The sequence below is a fragment of the Dasypus novemcinctus genome, chromosome 9 (assembly GCF_030445035.2).
Source record: "Dasypus novemcinctus isolate mDasNov1 chromosome 9, mDasNov1.1.hap2, whole genome shotgun sequence".
Taxonomy (NCBI): Eukaryota; Metazoa; Chordata; class Mammalia; order Cingulata; family Dasypodidae; genus Dasypus; species Dasypus novemcinctus.
Window position 1 is genome coordinate 42,610,071 of NC_080681.1, and position 21,502 is coordinate 42,631,572.

The window sequence follows — 21,502 nt, forward strand, 5'->3', positions numbered from 1 at the left end:
CAGCTCTCTGGTCTAGATATAAGAACACCTTTTATCTAGAGGAGCAGTTTGGACTTTCCATCACTCTAGGGGCTCCTTCACTAAGGGTCCAAGCCGCATTTTATTGATGCAGAAACCTAAGTACCTTCACCAGGTCAATTAGGTTATTGCAGAACAGAGGCAAGAAGAGCCCAGTTCTTTTAATTCTTTGTCCTTTGGGATGTATACTATTAACTATCTCAGTAGTTTGTATATTTCGTTTCTTTATTTTTAGTTGGACAGTAAACAATTTTTAGAAAAACATTTTCTCCCACCAGGAATTGACTACATTCGGTTTTCCTTCACTATATGAAGAATCCAAAGGTAAAGAGGCAAGGAGAGAATTAAATATAGTTGCTGTTTTAAACTGTATGAATGAACTACTTGTACTTCAACGGAAGAACCTTCTAGCTCAGGAAAATGTGGAAACACAGAATCTGAAACTTGGAAGTGATATGGATCATCTACAGAACTGCTATGCAAAACTTAAGGTAGACATGGCCTATCAATCTACATTTGAATGCCAATATTATGTAATCTATTACTGTACATTTTTAGAGGTTTTATCAAACAGACTTTAGGGTTTTGTTTTTTTTTACGTTTTAGCATTTTTTAAGTTGATGAGTAAAAGCCAACTTAAAGTAATATGTGCAAATCATTCTTACTTTCTGCTTCCTAACATCTATAATGAAGAAATTGGTTTTATGAACTGTTTAGTCACTCAGTGAAGGTTAGATGCAGAGATATTTATGTCTGAGGAAAATAAAAGAATTCTACCCCATCCAAACTTGCTTAATCAAGTAACTGCTTAATTTAAAGCAGTCTTTTTGTGAGAGGCTGCTAAAGCTCAGCAGTGAAAGCAGGCCAACAAAGTAATCAGATAACTTCTAATTCTTAGTCCCTGGGGCTCCCAAGAAGACCATGACCTGAGAATGCTATAGTAAACTTGCTTGTTTTTCTGAAGAAAGGAAGTATTTTTCATAGGACCATTGACCGGTTACCTTAGACTGTAGATAATTTGTTGCTGGCTTCTGCTTCATTTCCTTCGCTTTCTTTAATGTTTTCTTTCTTTTTTTCCTATTTTGAGAAGGAAAGGAAAGAAAACTTTGAAAATCATGGTATGGGGTGGAATTATATTCTCATTATATATTATTAGAGATGTAATATAATTAAAATTATAATCCAAGCTAAATCTTTTTCCAGATATGCTCTTCTATATCAGGTTTCCTTACTTGTGAAAATGAAAGTCCTTGAATTTTTGTACCCTCAGAAGATTAGCTTCTTTTTAGTTTTTTCACCTGTTGGTTCATGGCCTTCTACTTTCCCTGATTTTTCTCCCTTTATACCCTCTCTTTACCCCACCCCCTCCAAGAATAGATGAAAAAACGACACAAGAAAAAAAAAGTTTTTAATCGCTGGGCTCTATGAGAAAAATACTAGTTTCTCTCTTTTTTATATTTGAAAATACCCTAGTAGGGAGTATGCTATTTAGAAAGGGTATAAAGTTGTTCTGTGTGTGAATACTGGGAACATTTGGGGATTGGTTTAGAGAAGCCTCTTAGCTCCTCAGCTGTGCCCACCCCACCAGCCTATCACTGTCTAATGCTATCTTATGTTGTCTTCTTAGCTCATATACAATAGCAGTGTTTTTATCTTTAATAATGTTTTCAGGTTTTTGCACATTCTATATGTATGTCTAAGGGAGGGAGATCATCCAACTGTATATCCTGGCAGGCTTAGGAACTGTGGTGGGCTGGGAGGGATATCGGGTTCTCTAGAGGCTTTTAAAAAGGCTATGCAGTGTGTATCCTCTTTGTGTTAATTTTCTAGCTGCTAAAACAAACCATACTGTGGGGTGACTTAACAACAGGAATTTATTGGCTCACGGTTTCAAAGGCTAGAAGGCTTGCTTTCTCTTAGATCAATATCTTCTGGGTGGCTAGCAATTTCTGGGTTTCCTTGGCTTTTCTGTCATGTGGTAATGTACATGGTTGTGTCTTCTCCTTTCTCTTCTGGGTTCCATTGACTTCCAGCTTCTGGCTCCTCCCTGTAGCCTCTCCTCCTGTGTCCAATTTCCTTTGCTTGTAAGGACTCCAGCCATATTGGGCTAAGGCCCACCCTCATTCAGTTTGAGCACACATCAAATAATAACATTTTCAAAGGTCCTGTTTACAAATGCGTCCATACGCAGAGGACCAGAGCTTGGGATCTAGTTATAACTTTTGTGGGGGACAAGATTCAATCCCTATTTCTATGCTCATTTGCAGCAGAAAGAACTATGGAATGGCTTCTTGTGAATTAGGCTGACCTGCAGTTGTATACCCCTAGGGGGCAGTAATTCTGCCATAAAACTTTTTCTATCCTGGGTACCCTGGGCCAAATATCTTGTAAGTAGTTAATGAATAATTATATAATGATGTTGGTGGTCTGGAACTATTGACCCTTTTGTGTAACAGTGGTCATTTATTAGGACTACCTAGAAAATAGGGTCTTTTCCAGAATCTCTTCTAATTGGGATTTGATCTAAGCCAGAATCAGATATTTTGGATCATCTGTGGACAAAAATGTGCCTTTATTAAGCCCTCAAGGAGTTTCTACATCCAGCATGTGATCCATTTGATTTCTTAAGTATCTCATGTGCTAGGTTTGAAAGGAGTAAAACCCGGTCTCTGCTCTCAAGGAAATTGCAGTCCAGTGCAGAGATACACATTGAACCATAATTATTCACTTCATTAATTGTTCTTGGTGTATGAGGTCGAGGAATACTTCACAGAAGAGGCAACACTTGATCTGAGATTCGAAAAATGAATAGAAATTTACTAATGTTTGGAAAGGACGTTCTTAGCAGAGGGTATAACCTGTAAAAGGCATGGCAGCATGAAGATTAGCAAAGGGTATAACTGATAAAAAGCATGGCCACATGAGGAAACATTGCACTTTCAGGGAATAGCAAATAGCTCTCTAGAGGCTGGAGTGTGCAGTGTGTGATGAAGAGTGGTAAGAAGTGAGGCTAGAGCCCAAGCTCCAGGTCATACGAAAGACGTGAAATGGGGAGTCACTGAGGAATCGTTAACAGGGGAAGACATTTTTACAATATCGCTCTGGCAGTAGAGTAGAGAAATAGAGGGGGAGGTGAAGATTTGTATTTGGGATGGAGGTTGGGGGTCAGAAAGCCTGTCAGCAAGGACACCAGCTAGCAGGCCTTGCAGTCGTCCAGATGGGAGATGTTTTGGACTTAAACTATTAAGTTTAGTGTCAATGGAGATAGTAAGGAAGAGTGAGGTATGAAGAAAACTTTGGAGGTAGAATTGGTAGCATTTTATGGCAAATTGAATTTGGGGACTAAGAGTCATAAATTTAAGATATTTCTGTTTTGAGTTACTGAGGATATAGTGATTCACTCAGATAAGAAGTTTAGGAGAGGTGGAGATTTGCAGTGTTGATGATGATTTCAGATACAGTGTTGATATTCAGAGTAAATAAATCCCAGAATTTGACATAGATAGGACATATCAACCGACCCAGTGCCTTTTAGTACAGCCATACCAAATGGTTTGGCATGATGGAAAGTTCTCAACTCTCCAAAGAAGAGGGTGCCAAAAATCCTGACAACCTGAAAGTTGTCTAGGTTACTCCTTAAGTTTTCTCTATTTTCTCGAGAGCCATTTTACAGAGATTTGCAAGTTACTATGGTCAGTTATCACATAATTTGAGTGACTTTGATATTTTATAAAGGGATGAATATTTTAAAATACTCCAGATGAGTCCCCTCACGCATGGCTCTCACAGTTCCTCAGGTTAAGTGTTAAATGAATTGAAAGTGGACATCTTACCCAATACTAATTCCAGCGATCCAGCCACTCATCTTTGCAAAACATTTTATGAGAGTTTGCTATTTGCAAGGGGAGAACAGTGTCATGCTGTAGTCTTACCTTTTTTTTTTTACCTGAAGTATTGTCATTTCACTTAGTTATCTGTCTTTTATAACTGTCTCTTGAGTCTTTGAGTCTTCTCAAAACCGAATCTACTCTCAAAAGATGATGACATTGTAACATTTGAGGAGATATTAAAGGAATTTGCTGTAGAGGCAGTGTTAAAAAGACATTTAAAAAATGCTCAGTGACAGCATTATTGGAATAAGTAAAAAAGAGCCTATCAGGGGAACCAGTTTGAAGGGGTAAAAAGCTCTTTTATGTGCATATAAAAATTTGGTTTATAATAATTGCTTTAAACATTTTTGTGTACAACTAAACTTCATTTTTAGATCACAAACACTAGTATGTTTAGCTTCTTTTTACTGATCTTTTAAGAATTCAGTAACTCTGAATCCTGTGCTTATTTTAATCAAGATTGCATATAAATGTTTTAGGAACAGTTGGAAACATCCAGGAGAGAAATGATTGGGCTTCAGGAAAGAGACAGACAGTTACAATGTAAGAACAGAAATTTGCTTCAACTACTTAAAAATGAGAAGGATGAGGTGAGTTGTCAGTTACTGCAGTTCAAGGTTAAGTGAACTTTTGGTGGTGGTGTGTGGATGTCTGTGTCTGTGATCTGCGGTGATAAGAGCCACTTCAATTTAAAACAAGAAAGAACAAATGATTCATCCTCTGTCATATTGGTACAGTGGACTTCCGTGTACGATATTCTGTCATATTTAACAGAGAGGTCAGAACCCATCCCACCCCCTACCGGCCATCCCAAGTAGACCCATTTAGCTTAGTATACTAGATCACAGCTCTTAAGCATTGTCCTTTATCATACATCCTAGACTCACTTTCATTCTCTCTTTTTCTCAGTTACAGGGGTGCCTTAAATGCAGATCTTTTCTTTTCTACCATAAATGTACTTAATACCTGACTTTACCTTTTGAGTCTTCTTACATATTGACATTGTTCTTTCAAACAAGCAGTTACTTAACTGAATGGGCAGAGAGGTTATTGGTTTAAAAAAAAAAAAAGCAATTCACATTAAAACTCTCATCTGAGGTTGAAGATATCATAATTCTATTCTAATTTCTGCTTTAATGGTTACTTAGTATTTGGACCTATAAAGTTAATACATTAAAAATATTGCTTTTTAATTTATGTAAGAATAAACCATTTTGTTTTTATTGTTCTGCAGTATGATTCTTGACCATATGATAACTATTAAAAAGTAATACTTTCAGTGTTGCTGTGTTGCTTTCACTGTAATTAAAGGCTTTTAGGCCTATAAAGACCTTTGTAGTAAATTAGACATATGTTTTACCATATTTGATTTTTTAGTAATATGTTAGTACATGGGTAATTAAGTATCTTAATTAAGCCCAACACCATTGCTTTTATATTTCCTTGACTTATTTCATAGAAAATGGACTTGTTCTGCTGATTATACTTAAATGGTTTGAATACAGTTCTTCTCTAGCAATGATTAAGTTAATCATTTGCTCTTTGGCAGGGATTGAGAACGTCTATGGAGAATAGAACTTATTTCCTATCAAGAGCAGCTTAAGAAGCTGTTGTAGATATAAACATTGAACAACAGTGTCTGGCATATAGTAGGCCATCACCAAATGTTTGAATTGGATTCTCTCTGCTGTTTAGACTTACTCTAATTTGAAAACTCTGGTTTTGATTAGATTAAAAGTAAGACCGTTGGCCTGCTATTACGTGCCACTGACTAATTCGCCTTATTACAGATTGATAAGAAATAAAGTACACATTATAAGGCATTAGTATAAGGAAGTCACTAAAAATGATCAGATAATTCTACTTGTTTCAGGTGAAGTTTTAATCACTTCAATTCTTTAAGAGTTTCTGGTTTCTAAACCTTCAGAGCCTATGTATAGGGCAGAGGGTGTAGAAGGTAATTTAGAAAGTTAGCATCTCTGGAAATATCAGAATTTAAAAAATGAAAACGTTGTGATTCATGTAATGATTTTTTTAAAAAGGTGACTTCCAGTGCTTCTTCTGGAAAGAACAAGAATCCTAGAATTTTTTAAGCTATTTTATGAAGAGGTGAACACTAGGACTTCTTTTCTCTTTTGAATTTGCAAACTTTAATTGGGTTTATCAATCCTAAAGGGACCCATTTGATAGAAAATGCTTTTTTCAGGTACAAAAATTACAAAATATCATTGCAAGTCGAGCTACTCAATATAATCATGATATGAAGAGAAAAGAGCGTGAATATAATAAACTAAAAGAACGTCTACATCAACTTGTTATGAACAAGAAGGATAAAAAAATAGGTAAGGAGCAGCTGGCTAAGATATAACTAAGGAGAGAAGTTAATCGTATGCTGAGAATTTATAAAAGGATTGAGCACAGTAACTAATGAAATGTTTTTTCATGCTATATACAATGATTTTATTTATTTATTTTTTAATAAAAATTTTTTAAATTTTTTTAAAGATTTCTATTTTATTTATTTCTCCCCCCCTCCCCCACAAGTTTTCTGCTCTCTGTGTCCATTTGCTGTGTGTTCTTGTGTTCTTCTGTGTTCACTTGTATTTGTGTCAGTGGCACTGGGAAACTGCATCTCTTTTTTGTTGCATCATCTTGCTGTGTCAACTCTCCGTGTGTACAGCACCACTCCTGGGCAGGCTGCACTTTTTCATACAGGGCAGCTCTCCTTATGGGGCACACTCCTTGCGCGTGGGGCTCCCCTATGCGGGGGACACCCCTCCGTGGCACGGCACTCCTTGCACGCATCAGCACTGTGCTTGGGTCAGCTCACCACGTGGGTCCGAGGCCCTGTATTTGAACCCTGGACCTCCCATGTGGTAGGCAGACACACTATTAGTTGAGCCAAATCTGCTTCCCCTATACAACTGATTTTAGATGGGGTATGTCCATTTAAGCTAGAAATCAAGACAACTAATTACTGAAAAATAAGTAATTTTGCTTTGCTTCATTAATTGCATGTAAGGATTGAATTTCACACTGTGTATTATTTTTAACATGACAGGTGTAAAAGTAATGCTTAGAGAAAAACTAAACTAGAGGACATTCTAAAATAGTAAAAACTAGGATCAGTTCCTGAGTATCACAGGAAGTTTTGCTTTATAGGTAACCTCATAAAATTTTTCAAATCAAATCATTAATGTCAATATATATACCTATATACATTTAGCTGTGACATTTTGAAGCAATTAGTTTAAAAGGATGGACTATGAAAGTTATATACTCCTAGAATTACCCTTTTGAAAACTTTAATTTTTAGCTATGTCATTCATATATGTACATAATTTTAAACAAATAGTGTAGATTATGAAGTAGAGCTACTCAAATAGTTTTGCTGGTTTAGTAAAATGCAAAGAAGAGGAAGAAGTCCGTGTGTTTATTTACTAAAGAATGGTCTCCAAATGGGATTTTAGACTGTCCTCCGTAACTTACATTATACAGCAATACCACTAAACTGAATGTGGACTTTCATAAAACAGTTGATGAACAGACGTTTCAAGCTGTCACGTGGTGGCCCCTGCCTGCCACCAGCAATTTAGTGTTGACTGCATCACCATCATTCTGTATAGCAGGGCTGTTGCATTTATTTGTGAATAGTTTTGTTTTAAAAAGTTCTGAAAACTAGAAAAATTAAAGTGGAATAATAAGTAATGAAGACAAAGTTGGAAATCTCAGAATACCTATATTCTGAGGTAATAAATCTTAACCTTCACTTGAACTTGGTTTTTAAGATTGATTAACCTCATGTTCATCATAAAGGAAAGCTGGATGAAATGCTAGAAGTATAAAATGTACCACCTAACTAAAGGAGTTTATTAAAGATTTCATTCCAGTAACAGCTTCCTCATAACAAGAGACTTCCCTGTCGAAACTCAGTTAGAAGAGACAGTTTTGTGATAATTTTATCAGCTCTAAAGTGACAACTTCGTCTCCCCTTATTTCCTTCTCATGTCAACTGCTTCCATCCACTTTGGGCAGAAGAGACAGTACTGCTGTCAGGGGCCTTTACTCCTTTGATGATGATGATGATGATAACAGAGCTCAGCAAACTTTTTCTGTAAAATTCCAAATAGTAAATATTTGTGGCTTTGTGGGGCCTAAGTCTCTGTCACAATTCCTCAAGTCTGGGCAATGAAGTGGCGAGGCTGGGTTCTAGTCAAACTGTATTTACAAAATCAGGCAGCCGTGCACAGGCCATAATCTGCCAACTCCTGATAGGAATAAAATTACAGTGATAATAATAATAAAATAACTTTCATTAAGTACTTACTGTATGTCAGGTACTGCATTACGTATTTTACATTCAATTATTTCCTTTAAATCTTCACACCTCTTTGGTAGGTACTTTCGTTATTCCCATTCTGTCTTTGAAGAAACAGGCTTAGCAGTTAAATATCTTGCCAAGATCTCAGTGCTTACAAATGATGAAATTAGAACTAGAAATCAGAGTTGTTTGAACCCATATCCTAAACTATGTACCAGGTTGACTCACTTTTCTAATGTATAGAGTTTATTAGGGTTTAAACACGTAAACACATATGGTAAGATTTAGTTTTGTTTTCTGTTCATGCCTATAGCTATGGACGTTTTAAATTACGTGGGGCGAGCCGATGGAAAGAGAGGCTCCTGGAGGACTGGTAAAACTGAAGCCAGGTAAAGTCTAATTTAAGTTGATAAATCTAACCAGACTTTTCTTTCTATGCCACATTTTCACAGTCAGTTTCTTTCTCAGGAATGAAGATGAAATGTATAAAGTTCTCTTGAATGATTATGAATATCGTCAGAAACAAATCCTACTGGAAAATGCTGAACTTAAAAAGGTTCTTCAGCAAATGAAAAAGGAGATGATTTCTCTTCTTTCTCCCAAAAAGCAGAAACCTAGAGAAAAAGCTGATGATGGCACAGGAACTGTAAGTAGCTTTCTCTCTAATTAATTGTCTTCAAATTGCTAATTAGGGCAATTGAAATACTAGATAGGAAGCGGACTTGGCTCAATGGATAGAGCATCCGCCTACCACACGGGAGGTCCACGGTTCAAACCCTGGGCCTCCTTGACCCGTGTGGAGCTGGCCCATGCGCAGTGCTGATGCATGCAAGGAGTGCCCTGCCACATAGGGGTGTCCCCTGCATAGGGGAGCCCCACGCGCAAGGAATGCGCCCCGTAAAGAGAGTTGCCCAGTGTGAAAGAAAGTGCAGCCTGCCCAGGAATGGCGCTGCCCACATGGAGAGCTGACACAACAAGATGAGGCAACAGAAGGAGACACATTCCCGTGCCGCTGACAAGAATAGAAGCGGACACAGGAGAACACACAGTGAATGGACACAGAGAGCAGACAACCGGGGCAGGGGGAAGGGGTTTGTATATATGTTTGTATATATGTTAAAGATAAAGCACATAAATGATTTTGGTAAGTATCTTTGGCAGTCAGTCTGATTACTCTTAGTTAAGTATGTAGAACCATTTTGAGATACCGGTCTTTCCTTTTCATTTTTTGCCACTTGTAGGTTATCTCTGATGTTGAAGATGATGCGGGAGAACTGAGTAGAGAGAGTATGTGGGACCTTTCCTGTGAAACTGTGAGAGAGCAACTTACGAACAGCATCAGAAAACAGTGGAGAATTTTGAAAAATCACGTAGAAAAACTTGATAACCAAGGTAGCTACTTGCTTAAATGAATACAAAATTAATTGTGACACTTTAATAATCTCTTTTCTTTTTAGTCATTCATGTTATGGGCTCAGACCTGAAGTACTTCAGGTCAATTTGGTGGTTTGAAAAGCAAGATTTTGCCTAATTTTTGGAGTGAGGTTTGAACCTCACTGAGAAAAATAAACTTTGCTCTCAGAGTGAGTCTTTCTTTGAAAAGAAGGAATCATGTATCCATATGCTCTGAGTACATTATACTGTTGAATTAAGTGAACTGATTCTCTTTTACTGAATTTCTAAAATTGAGAAATATTCATCATAATATAGTAAAAAATATAAACTTTTTTTCTTGATTATGCCGAGATAATTGTATATTCCTATATTCTTAATTCATTTTAAAATTATTTTCAAAGTTATGGATGTTTATTGTGAAATATTTCATAAGTATCTAAAGCAGAGGATTCAGGTCTATTCTGTATTAAGTAACCTGTAACTATTTATGCATCCTTCTAGACTTTTCTCTATGCATATGCAGATACTCATTTGTTTTTAAAATATATAAAAACAAAAATTGAATATTCTATTTTTCTGCTTTTTCACTTAACAGTATATTATTTTGCCCTGTCATTATAGATAGACCTATGTTAATGGCTTTATCACTAGTATTTTATATATTCTTTAAAAAGTTTACATGCTTTTAAATCAGGAAAATTAAGGTTTCTTCCCAATAAATGAAAATTTATTTTAAATTGTCAAAATCACAAACCCCACTTATCTTCAATTATATAAAGTGCAATCAGCAAAATTACTATTTTTGTAGTATCAAAATTAATTTATATGAAATTTCATTGATTTCAGTTATCACTGACGATTAGTAAATAGCAAGCATGTTTAGACTTCATATTTGTTGAATTTAATATCAAAGAGCAAGACTGGTGCACTGTACTGATCTTTGAAGAAGTATCAGCACAAACAAAGTTTATGAAATTATTATTTTTTTCTTCTGTGAACATAGCCAGGTTGTCCATTTTTAATTAGGACTTAGTTTTGAGAAAATATAGGTCATAAAGTAAATGTTGGCAATGGAGTTGTATTTGTAAGGATATAATTTAGTCCCAGAAAAATAAGAATTCATAGTTGTCATGAGCCCTTTATAATTGCTTTGCTTTTTGTTTAATTTTCACAGTGCTAATATGATAGCTTATGAAATTTTAAAACAAAAAATTCTGAGAGCCTTGATTTCAAAATACATGTACAAAAACATTGTAAACTAAATAAATGGTGGCTGTAAAACGTTTGCAAATTACTGGTTTTTGTGGTAGTTTCAAAGGTTCATCTAGAAGGTTTTAATGATGAAGATGTAATCTCACGACAAGACCATGAACAAGAAACTGAAAAACTTGAATTAGAAATTCAGCAATGTAAAGAAATGATCAAAACTCAGCAGCAACTTTTACAGGTAAATGTGAGTTTCTTTTTAAAGTTATGCTTCCCTGTGAAAGGCCAGATTGCTACTGAATCTTAAAAGATTTTTATTCCTTAATTTCATAAGATCTGTAGTTTTGGGCATTTTTTCAAAATCCTTTTTTGCTTGCTAACAGCTACATTGCATATCATTCCTTGCATCGGCAGTGCTTTGACAGTTAGGGTGGTAGCATTTGGGAAATGAATCCTCAACTGACTTTCTGATTCTTTATAATTTCTGTCCTTTTCCTAAAGTGTTGACCTGCCTTCCCATGTTTTCTCCTCATTTCAACTTGTTGGAGTATTGCAGGGAACCTCTGGAACTCACTGTTTTTAAACTTATAATAGCAGCAGCTCGCTACTGCCTGTGATGATGATACCACTTCACTACTACGAGACTGTTATTTGTTGGAAGAAAAGGAACGCCTCAAAGAAGAGTGGTCCCTATTCAAAGAACAAAAAAAGAATTTTGAGAGAGAAAGACGAAGCTTTACTGAAGCCGCTATTCGCCTTGGATTGGAGGTATTTTAAACAATTAACTGTCCTTGTAGAGCTTTTGAAAGTTCTGGATAGGTCTCAGTAGAAGGTGCCTAAGTTTTTCTTTTCATTGTTTCTTTCATATCTTTTTTTTTTTTTTTAAAGTATTTTTTTTAACCGGTGATTTTGTAACTTGAAATGGAAGGGATGCTAAGCAAATGAACTATTATGGAAGGTTATCTTTTTGCCCTTACCATATTTGGAAATATGGTAAAAATATAAATATTCATTATCCTTTTCAGATTGGCTTTCTACTATTGCACAATCAGCTTCAGGCAAGAGGTCTCTGTAGGGCATGTTATTTATCCACTGCCAATAGGTGTGGTGGCAGTGTAGCCTAGAGCATGTTTGCTGTTAAAAATTAAAACAAACGAAAAAAGAATCTAGGATAAAAAATAAAGTTCTCCTATCTCCAGCCCTTCACCCAGGAATGCATTCATTAGTAGTTATAATATATATAGCATATAGAAATAGTATATATATATGACATATATACATGCACACACATCAATATATATAGAACTTGATTTGTAGTAATGATAAATTGCCTGTGTATTTCCCCTTCAAAAACTATAGAAGTTATGAATGAATATGGTTTTAAAAAAACCTAAAATTGAACCTTTACAAAAAGCCACAAAATGAGAAAATCTTTCTCCCTCATCTCTAATTTCATTCCCCAGAGGTAACCACTATTAAAAAGTTTCTGTTGCCTAATTCTTTGGGCAAGTAATATTTTAAATTTGAAATAACTTCAGTTTTTTTATCTTGGCATCAGTCTATTGATTCCCCACAATGAAGAATAAGTACTTCCCACTCACATTCCTCCTCTGCCACATTACGTGATATCCTTTATAATATTGTTACTTTTGACACCCTGGTTGCCTTTTTTTTACTTTAAATAAATAATATGCTTAATGCTTCATTTCATGTTTGCTCAACTTCAGACAGTATCAGTTTATCCCTACAATAAAGGAAGAGGCAATTTTTATAGTACCCCTTTGTTTTACTTCTCTTGCCCCTCTACTTCCCAAGTTTTGTTTGTGGTATTAATTTTCATTGTCAAGAGTCAATCACATTTATATTCTGTTTTGTAATATAATCCAAGTGTAAGTACTTTGTCTAAAGTTGAGACTGAAAAATTGAAAATGAGGAGCAACATTCATAATATCATAATTCTGTAAATATTATCCTGTCATTAAATAATATGTTTAGACACATAAAAGAGAAAATTTCTATATTATTAAGACTTTTCCTTCCAAAAGAGAATCTTCCATGTAGTATCAATATCTAGTGGGTTCTTTTACTTTTCTTTGTAGCTTCCTTTATGGTTTTCTGAATCAGATTCAGCTGCCATGTTTCTTATATCTCATTCTCTTGACAATTCTTTTTCATGTTGTTGGATTGTCTTATTGAGAATTTTTTTTTTATAAATAGTGTATGAATGATAGATATTATGAATTCTAAACTATCCAAAATACAGTCATACTTGACTGGTTAGTTCCCTCAGAACTTTGTAAGACGTATTCCATTTCTTATAGTGCTTGGTTTTGCTAATGAGAAGCCTGATAGTAATACAGCCTACATTACTTTGTAAATACATTGTGTTTTACACCTCTCTGGCAGCTTTTGGACTTTTCTGTTTGTTCTAAAAGTTCTCTGAAATTTTACCAGGATATGTCTACATATGGGGATAGATCCTTTCAGCCTGAAGACACTATATTCCTTAAGTTTAGGGCAATTTTCTTCTGTTCTTTGACTCTTCTGTTGCGTTCTGGCACTTCTTTTTTTTTTTTAAAAGATTTATTTATTTATTTCTCTCGTCCCCCCCTGCCCCCACCCCAGTTGTCTGTTCTCTATGTCCATTCGCTGTGTGTTCTTCTGTGACCGCTTCTATCCTGATTATCAGTGGCACCAGGAATCTGTGTTTCTTTTTGTTGCGTCATCTTGCTGCGTCAGCTCTCCATGCGTGCGGTGCCATTCCTGGACAGGCTGCACTTTCTTTCCTGCTGGGCGGCTCTCCCCATGGGGTGCACTTCTTGCGCGTAGGGCTCCCCTATGTGGGGGACACCCCTGCGTGGCACAGCACTCATTGCGTGCATCAGCTCTGCACGTGGGCCAGCTGCACACGGGTCAAGGGGGCCCGGGGTTTGAACCGTGGACCTCCCATGTGGTAAGCGGGTGCCCTATCCATTGGGCCAAGTTTGCTTCCCTGGAACTTGTATTAGACCAACGTTTGGTCTCCTGAATCTATCTATACTCATCCTTTTCTCCCATAATCCTTTTGTTTTAAATGCTGGGATATTTTCTCAAATTTATTTTATGGAGCACCAACCTGGCCTTCATCTGGGTCAGTTTTATTCAGTGCATCAGAATTCATCATTTTAAAATTTTCTTATAATGTCCTTGTTTGCTTTTCTTTTTTATAGCATTATATTATTTTACAGATTCTTATAAATCTATCTAATAATATGCATTGTAATTTTTAAAAGCTTTCTTCCAATGTTTGGATTATCTCTTATCCTTAATCAGTTCCCTTGTGTTATCTTGGAAATTTTCTCTTATGCTAGTAGTTTTCTTCCAATGTGACTTGTGATTCTATATTATTATTTATGAATGAAAAATTACAGATTGAATGTTTAAAGTAGCTGACATGGATTTTCTCTACAGCTGTAAAAATCTGATTCATCAGTAACATCTTCCCAAGGAAATAAAACAAGTTGTACCATTTTCATCTATCTGTTTCTGAACTCATTTTCCCCCCACTACTCCAAGAGACAATCTTGCTATCTGCATATTATCCAGTTGTCTGGTGCCATTCCCTGTCAGAAGATTGCTCTGTCTCTGATCACTGTGGATAGCTGGGGGAGTGAAGGATGGGAAGGTTGGTGAGAGCGCTTAAGGGTGGGGGATAATTTATTTAAGAATCATCCAGAGTTCAGAAAGGGGGTGTTCGATATAATCTACATATGCCCTCTTGTGGTTTAAAAGTGGTAGATAGTTGGAGGATGGGAGAAATACCTGACGAAGCCTTATATCCTTTTTTACAAGCAACTGATGTACAATGTAGGACATTTTTCTGTAGTATTTTTCATGTTCTATATGTTTAAAAATTACACTGATATTCTGTTCCCTTTTTTTGCATTTTACATAGGAATTTATTCACAATTGAAGTGAAAATAGTGGTTCATTGGTTTATTCAGCGAGAACACATGAATTTTTAATTTTTAAATACAGTTTTCAGAAATGAAAGTGTTCTTATTTTTCTAGGTTAATTCATGTGATTTGAGAAATAATATCTGGGTAGCCAGAGAGTAAACAGATAGCTAGAGAAATCATGTGAAATGGCAATTGAATGTTGAATTACTTAATGTTGATATATTGATCAGTATTTCTTTGTCTGCTTTTTATGGTAGAGAAAGGCATTTGAAGAAGAAAGAGCCAGTTGGTTAAAGCAACAGTTTTTAAATATGACAGCCTTTGACCACCAGAATTCAGAAAATATGAAACTTTTCAGTGCCTTCTCAGGAAGTGAGTAACTCATAAACTCTTTTAATCTGAACATGCATGTAAATAAAATATTGAAATTATTAATATAAAACTTTGGAGAGCACCTGTTAGAGTTCTTTGATTAGAATTAAAAGTCAACTTTAAATATTTTAGTTTGCTATTACCCAAATGGTAATATGGGTAATATGTGTAAATGGAACTATACCTATCCAGAAACAACTATTGTTGTGAGTGTAATAATGTCAAGTGATTGACAATTCACAATCTAGAGATATTATTTTTAAAACTAGATTCTTCTATAGGAAGTGGACTTGGCCCAGTGGATAGGGCGTCCGTTTAACACATGGGAGGTCCGTGGTTCAAACCCTGGGCCTTCTTGACCCATGTGGAACTGGCCCATGCTCAGTGCTGATGCATACAAGGAGTGCTGCGCCACGCAGGGGAACCCCACGCACAAGGAGTGCCCACCGTGGGGAGAGGCGCCCAGCAGGAAAGAAAGTGCAGCTTGCCCAAGAATGGCAATACACACAGGGAAAGCTGACACAACAAGGTGACACAACAAAAAGAAACAGATTCCAGGTGCCACTGATAAGGATAGAAGCAGTCACAGAAGAACACACAGTGAATGGACACAGAGAGCAGACAACTGGGGGGAAGGAGAAGGGGAGAGAAATAAGTAAAAAAAAAACAAAAAACTAGATTCTTCTAAATATTTGTAGAATATACATAACAAACATCATGAGATTGGATAGACTAGAATCACAGAGCTAGAATGGCTATTCAGATTAATTTGTTATACCTCAAACTTCATGTGGAACTATAAATGAATCATCTTAGTTAATTGCCCTCACTATATTTAATATTTCACCAGGTATACTATTTTCTTTGTCCTTTTTTTTTTTTTTTTCCCAAAAACAGATTCTGACCAAGACAATCTTACAATACACTCCAGGCCACGGCCAAAGAAGCCTCACAGTGCATCTAATTGGTCTCCAGTTTGCACATCTAAACTTACTAAATCTCTTCCTGCTTCTCCTTCTACTTCAGACTTTTGCCAGACACGTTCCTGTGTGTCTGAACACAGGTAATAGTCTATTGGTGATATTTTCACATATTTCTAAGTATTGCTCAAGTTGCACTGCTTAGGTAAAGTTGGCATGTCTGGAGTGTTAGCAATGTTGAAAACTTTGAGGAATTTAGTGGATTGAGTCATTCACTCTATAAATATTTATTGGGTATCTGTTATCTATAGGCATCATTCAAGGTGCTGGGAATATAATAGTGAGCAAGGTAGATGTCCCTGCCTTTTTGGAGCTAAATCATATGTGTGTCCTATTTCACATTTAAAATATATTTTAAGATGTGGTCTTATTTATGGGAATCATTTAACATTTTAAGTACTTTAAAGTTTCTTTTTATTAAGTGCCTAAGGGCAAAGAACTAAGAACAACATCCTCATCTTGTGTGAAAAAGAGAGGAATCTCAACCCAAGGATGACATTTTTAAAAAAAAGTTTCTCTCTGCCCCTGGGAAGTCTAATTATTATTACTAACTACAGTATTTTGGTAGAAACAGTCCTCTGTCTCAAGTTGGTAAATAATTTTCAAAGATATGTCAATACTTTACTGCAGAGCCTATTTCAAGATTAATTTTGAACTAAGCAGAGGAAGCAGATAGAATATTTATAGTGAAATAGAAATAGAAAGAGCAAAAGGGGTAAGTTAGAAAGTGTGGTGATAATTGCTTTCCTCTTATGGTGATATCAGGACGTCAGGGACAATGACATGAGGTCCTGACAGTTTAGCAGGCACCCTAGGAAGCAAGAGCTAAGACAGAAGCACAATTGGCCTGTGGTAGTAAGAGACTGTCCTGAAGCTAAGTGTTAAAAAAGCTGTTTACCTTGACATGGTTCTTGAAATTACTTGGGAACCTTGGATCCCTTGCTCCTTGAGCATCTTGGATCTGGATTTATAATCAAATCATAGGGAGATAATTAGAGGTATTTGTAGCTAATTTCCAAACCTACATCCTCATTGTTCTTTTGGTGTAGAATGGAATTTTACATAAAAGCTCTGCCCTTGGGTTCCATTCAAGGGCACCTGTGTACTAAGAAGTTACAGAACTTAGTTGTGGTTGTCCTTATCTCATCCAGCATAGCTCTGGGGATTCTGAAGCCTGAATTATAAACAGATTCTGTTGTTTTTTAAAAGTATTGGCAAATAAGCAAAATTTTAAATTAGATTGTTGGTTTAGAATTTTTAGAATTAAAATAAAAAGCGTAGTGGATGTGGCTCTGTGGTTGAGTGAGTGCGTGCTTTCTATGTATGAGGTCCTAGGTTTGATCCCTGGTACCTCCTTCAAAAAAAAGAAAAAAACTTAAAGGATTTTTTTAAGGATTATCACATTGTAATGTTAATTAGTAAAGCTAATTCACAAAAATAATCCATTTAGAAAAAAAATATGAAGAAAAATTACCTAAGAGTTAATAAAAATGACTCAACACCATAGATAAAAATAATCACTTAACCAAATTTCTTGGTTTTGAGGCTGGTTGCAGAGCATACCTCTCACATTGTATCCCAAAGGTAGGTACTGTATATCTGTTCAGGCACTAAGCCTCTTATTGCCTGGCACTTAACCAGTTACTTGAGCACTGTTGTAAGCACTTGATGTGTTAATTCATTTAATTTCTACCTATGAGAAGATGCTATTATTAGCCCTGTGTTGCAGCTGGGGAAGCTAAAGAACAGAATTTTTCATTTGCCAAAAATGGCATAGTAAGTGGTTAAGAAAGAATATGAACCTAAACCATCTGGATTCAGAGCCTGGGCTCTTAACCACTTTTGTAGGTACTCATTAAATATCCGTGTGGATGGGTAGATGAAAACATCTGTGAACAAACTGATGACTAAAGAAAGAAACTATGAAGAGATTTGAAAATAGTGGTAGAAAGGTGGGAAAAAACTGGGAACATTAGCTCTCAAAACCCCATGTATTCTCTGCCTTGGGTTTCGGTTGGGCAGCAGGCTTCAACTAGATAAAAGAAATAAGATAGATAGATGGATGAATGGATGGATAGGTAAGATAAAGAGCTAAAATAGGCCATTTTGAAGCCTTTCTCTTTAATGTCCTTGACCAGTTGTGTCCTGAAAATTTATTAAGTACTAGACAAGGGGACAGTCAGACTTCAGGCATTCAGAAATATCTAAAGATAAAGGAGGAGGGGATATTATTAAGATCTGCCTTTATTTTCCTAACAGTTCAAGCAGTGTACTGAATATAAATCCTGAAGAAACTAAACCAAATCAGGTTGGAAGAGAATGTATAAACCAGACGTGGAGTGTGGCATCCAGACCCACATCACAGGAAGGTTGCTATAGTGGATGCTCCTTGACCTACACAAATTCTCATGTAGAAAAAGATGACTTACCGTAGCTATGTGGACCTGAATTTTTTTCAATATCTTCATAAAATTTCATGACTAAGTTAAAACAGGGTGTGTCATAAGTCAATCATCTCTAATAATTTAAGAAAGATGGTCTGAGTTGTTTGTTTGGACTTCCTGTCTTCGCCCCAAAGAGCTAGAATGTTTAAATCTATTTAAAATGAAATGAAAGCTTTGGATATGTATTTCTAGTAACAGAAACATCTGGTTCTATGAATAAAGGAATGTATAGATGTTTGGATGGAAACAAAAGCACTAGAATGAGTTTCCTCTTATAGGTATTAAAAATAGCACTTTTAGGAAACAGATTATTGAAAATGTTTAATTTTTTTCTCAAATATAGTTGGTATTGGAAGTTTAGCCTTTACTTGAATGTATACTGTAGATTTTTAACAAAGCAAGTTCTATATTTATTATGTCTAGTGTGATTTAAAATTACCTCTTTCATATGTTTTAAATAAAGTAAAATTTATGTATGTTTTGTACATAAATATACATGATTATGTTAAGAGGCTTTAAGATTTAAAAATTTCGCACATCTCTAATTATAATATTTCATGCCAATAAAATTTTTTTAGTGGTATTCTGTATACAGATGTATTAGGACCACATTTAAGAATTTTGAATCCATCTGGGGAATAAATGTTCAAAAATTATTCCATGAAGCTGAGTTCTTTAGATAATTACTAACATTACATTTTAGAGATTTTTACATTAGATTTTTATTTTATGTATGTAAGATATTTTAATTTTAAAAAGAACTATTGATTTTAGAGTAAGAGGGGCAAGAAGCCAGAAGTACCTTTGAATAAAACAATTTAAGAATATCGGCTTTAAGATATTTGGATAATCAATATTAAGGTAGTGAAGATATTTGAATGGTGATATTTTCTTTGCCAGATGGGTACTGACCAGGACAACAATATCTATACTCGGTAGGGCTTTGTATGGTGGCCAATCATTTTAAAATAATTTTTCAGTGAGGTATTGACCACTAGTATAGAAATATGACCATGTAAAAGCATTTAGTTTTATAATCCAGATATTAAAGTTCTCTGGTCAAATGTGCCAATTCCTTTGCAGAGTGATCTTACTCTCTTTTCTGTCTCTAATGTTCTGATTGCATGTTTCTTCGTGAAAAGTATGTTATTACTGACAGTAATAATAATAAATACAAGCCCAGGCTTTTCCTAAGATTTAAGCGCCTAACCCTGTGTGCCTCTACATGGAGGTCTCCCCAGAACTAACCCTGACTAGATACTGTAGTTCAGGCCCATCTGCCTTCCCTTGCTCGAGCAGTCCAGCCACTTAACTTGGATTCACCCTATCTGTGGCCATTTCCTTTAAATTCACCATATTTTCTAAAAGTCTTTTTTATCATCATTCTCTCTATATAATTCTTTGGGGTTTTGTGGTAACAGCAACCAGTTTTTCAGGATTAATAGGATATTATTAAGAGTATCTTAATGAGGCATTAATAAAACTACACTTAGCATAGTACCCATTATTTGTAGTCTCAAAGATCCAGCTTTTGAGCAAAAAGCAGGTTAGTCATTCGCGACCTTCAGCTTGATGCATGGTCACTTCTTTACTATGTAACATATTAGAAATTGTTCCTGAATTCCAGAGACACTACCATATTCCAAAGGACGAAACCTATCTGGGCTATAATTTTTTCTCTTGCTACTGAGAAAAATAAAAGAAAGGAAAAGGTAATCAAAAATTCTTTGAAAAATCAGTGATCCATTTAAGATTGATCTTTTAAAAATCCAGGAGCTTCCATCATGCACTTTGCTAGAAACAAGCATTTTAATTTTTAAAGTAAATCTCTTACTTTAGGAATACTGTATTCTATGACAGTGGGTTTCTAGAAAACAACATCTGCTTTTTGTTGTTTGTTTACATTTTAAAGCCAGTTGAATCTCCAATCTCCACATTGGAAAGAATTCCCTGAGATTTACTTTAAATTCTAAGGTGTGAAAGAAACAGTAGAATGATAGCCAGATTCATTATAGTTTTGATGTCCTCACAGATGTGCTGGATTGTGTACCCTTTACTAACAGCATCACTTTCGTTTTGCTGTATACATTCCAACTCCAAAATGATCCCCAGTCAGCCCTGAGATTCCCATAATGTTCGAATGGTTTCCATGATCAAAAACCCCTCCAAGTATAAAGTTCCTAGGATTTTCTTTCCCTTCCCTTTCTAGTTATTTGCAGCTTAGCACTATGGCTTATGTTTATATTTAGCCACGATTGGATCAGAGTTCCATAGTGTACCTCAGCTTGAAAGGCCTCCTGATAATAGTAATTGTTGTTATTGATCTGTAAATGTTGAACTGTTTTGTACCTTGAGTCTGTTTTTACATCGCATATCCATTTTGAATTTTCAGAGCTTAAAAATGACAAAAAATTTGAGATAATTCTTTCTTGCTTTCAGTTTTGTTTCTGCAATTTATGATGATGTAAAGCTTAATATAAAAATCAGTGATACCAGAACATCATGGTTAAAATTTAACATGTAAGTATTTTCCTATAGAAACAATATATTAAACGATTAGATTCACAGGACTGTCTACAGCAAATTGTTTACCTCTTGGCATAATTGAAATACCATTATTGAGAAAGTTCTGTATTTCATGCCTTAGCTTACCTGCATTTTTCATAGGCTTGTGGTAACATGGTTTTTATGGAGAAACACGTTTCATGATGAGAAGGAGAGAGTGCCCTGGGAACCTAGTCTTGATTCTCCCTGGTGGAGTTTTTGGAAGCCCCAGGCACCCAGGAGAGGGGACACAGGCTTTGCTGTGGGTATGCCCAGAACACTCGTGAACTGGCAAAGTCCCTTATGCGATTGCCCTCTTGTAAAAATCTTCAAAGTATGTGGCCTAGTGTAATGTTAATCATATTTTTATTACTTTTCGCCTGTCCAGACTTC

The 21,502-nt window shown here is 35.6% G+C and overlaps 1 protein-coding gene across 13 annotated transcripts in view; it reads left to right on the forward strand.

Annotated features, from left to right (window-relative positions):
• The window catches only part of SSX2IP (SSX family member 2 interacting protein), a 42,163-nt gene extending 21,031 nt beyond the window's left edge, over positions 1-21,132 (forward strand). For 7 of the 13 annotated variants that reach the window (XM_004460477.4, XM_058303244.1, XM_058303252.2 and 4 more), the window contains 11 exons: positions 297-509; positions 4,388-4,498; positions 6,115-6,250; positions 8,543-8,618; positions 8,698-8,875; positions 9,471-9,621; positions 10,935-11,071; positions 11,425-11,598; positions 15,027-15,141; positions 16,039-16,204; positions 18,381-21,132. In XM_004460477.4, the coding sequence (XP_004460534.1) occupies positions 297-509; positions 4,388-4,498; positions 6,115-6,250; positions 8,543-8,618; positions 8,698-8,875; positions 9,471-9,621; positions 10,935-11,071; positions 11,425-11,598; positions 15,027-15,141; positions 16,039-16,204; positions 18,381-18,555 (1,632 nt within the window). In that variant the 3' untranslated portion in view covers positions 18,556-21,132. The remainder of the gene's footprint in view (positions 1-296; positions 510-4,387; positions 4,499-6,114; positions 6,251-8,542; positions 8,619-8,697; positions 8,876-9,470; positions 9,622-10,934; positions 11,072-11,424; positions 11,599-15,026; positions 15,142-16,038; positions 16,205-18,380) is intronic. The other 6 variants (XM_004460478.4, XM_058303249.2, XM_071217320.1 and 3 more) reach the window with 1 other exon arrangement.
• The last annotated feature ends 370 nt before the right edge of the window (positions 21,133-21,502 follow it).